The 6,000-nt window shown below is 32.7% G+C and overlaps 1 protein-coding gene across 3 annotated transcripts in view; it reads left to right on the top strand.

The window, feature by feature from the left end:
• Positions 1-435: 435 nt before the first annotated feature.
• The window catches only part of LOC127703253 (uncharacterized), a 59,417-nt gene continuing 53,852 nt past the window's right edge, over positions 436-6,000 (top strand). For all 3 annotated transcript variants that reach the window (XR_007982879.1, XM_052207767.1, XM_052207766.1), the window contains exons 1-4: positions 436-700; positions 2,815-3,114; positions 3,723-4,019; positions 5,611-5,952. Coding sequence is in view for 2 of the 3 variants with exons in the window: in XM_052207767.1 (XP_052063727.1) it covers positions 658-700; positions 2,815-3,114; positions 3,723-4,019; positions 5,611-5,952 (982 nt within the window). In the remaining variant the exon portion in view is untranslated. The remainder of the gene's footprint in view (positions 701-2,814; positions 3,115-3,722; positions 4,020-5,610; positions 5,953-6,000) is intronic.

The following is a 6,000-nucleotide window of genomic DNA, read 5'->3' as shown; positions in this document are numbered from 1 at the left end:
TTGAACAAATCCGGGTTATGACTCCATAAACACAGTTTATATGACTCCGCTAAACTTTCCCCAAGAATTAAGAGAATAAAACTTGATAATAACCAAATCTGATAAGACTTGAAAGCATGAAAACACCTTGTTTTCATGATATGATATTGCCCCGATTTGTAACTGGAAGACGAGTAAACAGAAAGTTAAAATTAACACATCATTTATTAAATAATGATTCAGATCGATACATGCAAATGAGATATGAATATCAGATTTGTTTTGTTCTAGACTGACACATTGAGTCAAAATTAACGTACATGTAATCCCTCAACGTAATAAACCACAGTAGCAAATGGTTGCCTGGCCGAACTCATTATTCTAAAAACGAGCAAACTATTAGTTGTTATTTAATCTCTTTTCTAATTTCTTTGTTTAGAGGAGCCTTCGAGTTTGACCATTCAAAATGCCTCTACAGATAACAGATTGATTGTTACAGAAGGACGCGATCTGCTCATTGAATGCGAAGCTGTCGGAGGAAATCCTGCTCCGTCTTTGTCTCTGGTAGTTCTCGGAACTAATGTTCAGACTAGCGTCAAGAAAGTGCAATATTTTGTGCAGAACATCCCTAGAATTTACGATCAAACAAATATATCGTGTGAGGCAAACAGTGATGCTATGGATACGCCAATGACAACTACTACTATAATATATCTAAATTGTAGGTATAATTGTCAGTGAGTATTTATAATTCTATATCATTTTCAAGCAAGGTAATTAAAATGTACCGATGGCGGAGGGAAACATTTTTAATTTCAATAAATTTCTCAAAAGATGATATAGGAAGCCAAATCCATAAGACAATACAGAATCGAAAAAGGCAACGCCACAGGTTAGTAAATCAACATTCCAGATGCATACAAAAAAAACCAACCATAAAACCCTAAAGTTAATAATAATCAGTAAATCCAAAGGCTGTCGGCATGCGATATTTGTCATGTTGGTAGTACCAAATACAAAACTAATCGAAAAACTATTTTATGAGTAGGAGCTGTTATTATAAAAACTAGAAATTAAGGTTAAAAAAAAAAACAGCCGGTTCAACATGCGCAATTCATTTCATGTAGACTGTTATAAGAGTAATATTTTTAGCAGTTCTTTTGAAGTCCATCTCGTAAATTTTGATATAAAGTACGTTTCTTTCGAATGTTAGATATTTTCACATATGCGGTGTAAATTTTGGATATGCTATGAAAATTCAGGCAAATTTTAACAAAATCCGAAGAGCCTCTCTCCAATGATTGCACAAATTTAATTTTCACAAAATGAAAATATGTGTCATTTCTTTTCAAACGTTTTAAAAATAACTCAAATTTTTTTATATATAATTGTTTCTATGGTCAAAACAGCAATAATGCTTCAGCTCGGTTTATCCTTAAAACAGCAACAAGGCTTAGATTTATGCCATGGCAAAATAATTATTGTTAAAAATCATTACTGTTCTTCCTCATTTTGAGGCCAATCAGAAATATAAACAAAGGTCATATCTTATAATAGTAGGAATGTAATAATGAGACAAAAGTTTACTGGTGTTTTCTTTTATGCAGTATATTATATCTAACATTTTGTCAGTAGAAAATAGAATACATTACCCAACCGCTCTGCCAATTTCTAACTGCTACGTTAACTAATGTTCTGTTGCAACACGAAGTAAAAGCAACTATTATTATTTAGATTATTTTAGAAGTACTTGTGATTTACCTGCTATGTTTAGGTGGAAGTGACGTGATATATTGCGTCATAATGATCGAGTTCAGCTGAAATATTGCATAAATGTTATAAACACTAATTAACAAGATTACAGCTTCCTAAGGAAATCTATGTTTGCTATTCTTTAGGACGCTATTGGTTATGTATATATATCCTATCGTGCTGTCCCTCTTTGGCTGCCAAATTAGAAATCGGAGGGTGTCTTATCAAATAAGTTAAGACATGCACACATTAATTAATACATCATATTTTGATAATATCAAGGTCGATGTCAATGTCAATCACGGAATGTAATCTATCAATGGATTAAAAACTAAGCTCTTTCCAATTGATTTTTACATATATTAATAAAGAGATGTGGTATTTATACTAATTTGAAAATTATCCACCAAAGATCAAAGGACAACACAACAACGAACTAAACCCATAAAATATAGTTAGCTATAAAGGTCATCACATGAAAAATGACAAACAATTAAAACGAGAAAAAAAAAAAAAAAAAAGATTTATAATGATTTATAAAAAAAAACAACTACCCAAAAAAATATGACAGACAGAACCAACGACAACCACTGAAGAACTGACTTGGTACATACATAAATAGCATTGGCGGGGTTGCACATGTTTGCGAAGCCTCAACCTTCCACATAACTTGGGTCAGTAGTGTAGCAGCACAAGACAGGTAACAATTGTAAAAAGCTGTCGGACAGGAAAGTTCTTTCTTATGTTGTGTTGTTACACCATTGTCCCTGTTTAGGTGAAGGGCTGAACGTTCTCTAACTTGAATCCCGCCAGAAACCTTTAATCCAGTTGTTTTCGTTGGTTGGTGTCTTCTGCAATGTATTTTGTTCTATTATTGTTGTTGTATCAATCAGGCCGTTGGGTTCTGTTCTGAATTATTTCACATTTATTTTCATACTGGGGCGTTTTATAGCTTACTATACGGTAAAGGCTTTTTCTGTTGACGGTCACACAAGAACTGTAATTGTTCACATCTTTGTAATTTTAGCAAAACATAACTTTCTATTCGACTTTTTAAAAACGAATACCATAATCAATTTTCAGTAATGCCTTTAGTACCAATCTTAAATGCATCCTTTGTGAATACCCTGGAAATGGTGCCATTTTCTCTGTCTTGTGCATCAACTGGAAGCCGTCCTGCAGCTACCGTTTGGTGGACGGTAGGGCAAACTGATGCAACATTTGAAGCATCATCACAAGAAAACAGAGATTCTGATGAATCATACACAGTGACTTCTACGTTAACATACGTTGTAGACAGGAAATACAATTTGCAACCGATAACATGTAAAGCTAATAACACAGTTGGGGGATTTTCAAACAAGATCAGTTTATTTGTAAGATGTAAGTAGCACTTTATATATTTATGTTGTTATTTTTGTGGAAAGTTTAGATAATAGTTATTTTTATTATTAAACAAGCATCCCTTGAACTAAAGTTCCAAATCAACGACCATAAGACTGGTTTTTGTTTATTATGATTTCGTGGCACCTAAAAGCATATTCAAAATGTAAACTATTTATCCAATTGAAAGTACGTCGATATTTGCAGAAATAGTAACAGTATTCAACATCATTTTATGTGACAATACTGGTATTGTCCTAGTCATACAAATTACTAGATGTCTCGAGCATCACTGAAGAGACATTGATTGTCGAAATGCGCATCTGGTGCAGAAAAATTGGTACCGTTTATGTTATTAGAAAAGGAGACTTAATGTGTTACTTCGTAAATAGGAATCGTTTGAATAGGAGACTTTTACATGTAATATAAATGAAAATAAAGCAATAATTACCGATGGTGTAAATTCTGGTAGGAAGTTAATAGTATGCTACAAAAGATTCTAATGGGAAAAGTCTCAGTCGGTACATATTTAACAATTTTTCAATGAACACTATTTAATCTTTATATTGTGCATTAAAAAGTGGATGCAATGTACAGTATTATTGTAGTTGCGCCAGATGTGTCAGTTTCTAATGTCACCTATGAAATGAAAGATTCAACACGAACAATAAATTGCACAGCTGAAGGTTATCCTGATACATACACTTTTTATAAGTGGCAGCATAAGACTGTGTATGGACGCTTTATTCGGGAACTGGACGGAGAGAAGATCTTGACGCTGCCTGTAGTTCCTGCAAAAATCAGATATCAAGACAACGGTGAATATGTGTGTACAGTGAGTAATGGAGTTCAAGGTGCAGATGGAGCAGAAAAACGCAAAGGAGCAGCACAAATTATTGCTTATGGTATTGTATTTTTTACAACTATATCACCAAAGAGTAGGTATTCCAACGGACTAAACTTAGCTCTGCACCAATGCCCTCAGAACTTTCCTTGTATTAATTTGAAGAACAAAATATAAAAAAAACCTTTCTATAGGAAAGGATAATTGGCTGATGATACTGAATTTAACTTTAGAAATATACACAATGTCTTTCCATCACTCTGTTATTATATGATGCATCATCACCTGACATTACTCATAAACGTATTTTGGAAATCACCTTCGTTATTTTGTGACGTTCATGGTGCTTAGTCTTTTGTTTTCTATTTTCTGTTGAGTACTGTAGACTAAATTTTGTCTTTTCATCGGTTTGCTCTTTTGTGGCCATGGTGTTTTTAGCTTTTCTTCGACTTCATGATGCTATTTTGTTTAATCCCTAGGTATATTATGTCTCTTTTTCACTTATGTAATTTTTTTCAGTGATTACTGACACAATGTCATGTAACATTTTATGTTTCACGTTGAACTTGAAATAAAGGATCCTACAAAGATAAGAAGATTTTCTGTATATCTAAGTGATTTTATTTAACGGCGGAATTTTTAAACGGCGATTTATCTAATAGAGATGTGATCTCCGCTAAAACTTTTTTCAGCAAGGTTATGAGCATGACCAACTGATAGCATGTGGTTTTTGATCGTTAAAGTATCTCAGATTTCAACTCATCTGTCAAATTTCTATCATATCCCACATTGTCAATCTGATACTTATAACAGTTTTGTTTGGCTTTTTACTTCATGTTGCTTTAGTATCATGTGACGTTTGGTGCATTAACAGCAGAATTATTGACCCTCCCTATCGATGCATCAGGCTTGCTCAACTTCGATTAAAGAGATTTCGAATGTTTTGACTTCTTAGCTTGTCTAAGTATACTTTGAGTTATGAGATATTGACACCAGTTTACTTTTTTATATTAACACTGATATAACTGTATACGGGTATACTATCATTACAGATTAATTATTCATGCAAAATTATATATTATTATAACTCGTGTATTACGATATTTCTCGACTCTCAATAGTTAAATCTTAATTATTTAAAAAGCTCGGCAAGCCTCGCGCTTCACATAATAAAATTTATCTGTCTCGAGTGGAGAAATATCGTAACACACTAGATGCAGTGGTGGAATCTATATATTTAACTGTTACATAAATAGTTAACGTAGAAAACAAATATGAGGTGTTTACAAGTCTAATCATCTATCAATATGTGTTATTTAATTTGATTTAAAATATGCAGTCATTCAAACAATACAATAAAGATATAATTGATATTTGAGTCGGACGGAAAAGTCTGTGGTAAATGCGAGAAGAGCGGAAAATTAACTATTATTTTTTTTATCATAATAATTACAACTTTCCCGATACCATTGCTGGTAGAAATAGAACCTTTAATATTTGATTTCTTTCAAAGAAATATGTGGTACTTTGAATCCATGACTCGATTGTTTTCTAGATTTCAAAGGTCCTTAAATAGTTGCGGAACATTGACTTATTTCATGAACGTCAAGTGTTTAGATCAACTTATAAAACATTGTACTTTCTATAATTAGCACAGCCAGTTATAACATTCGACAATGAAGAAAGACGTATACAGTATGGAGAGATTGGTAAATCTGTCGAGATAGTTGTTCATGTGTATAGTGTTCCTAAGTTCTATTACCATACTTGGTTTAATAACGGGAAACAAATTCAGTTTTCAACTAAGTTTCTTATTTCGGAATCCTCGGCTGAGGTGGAAGATGTTTTTCATGGAAAGACTGTACAGGTTGACGGCTATGTCCTAAAGCTTACTATAAATGATATAAAAAATGAGGACTACAGTAACTATACATTAATATTAGGAAATGGCATGGGAGAACCCGTTGAACATACCGTTGTTCTGGAATTATCAAGTAAGACTATAATTAATTTGATAACTAAAATTATCTTTACTAAAATTA

This window comes from Mytilus californianus, unplaced genomic scaffold (assembly GCF_021869535.1).
Source record: "Mytilus californianus isolate M0D057914Y unplaced genomic scaffold, xbMytCali1.0.p SCAF_5, whole genome shotgun sequence".
NCBI lineage: Eukaryota > Metazoa > Mollusca > Bivalvia > Mytilida > Mytilidae > Mytilus > Mytilus californianus.
Note: the sequence above shows the minus strand (reverse complement) of the source record. Positions and strands in the feature narration are given on the sequence as shown.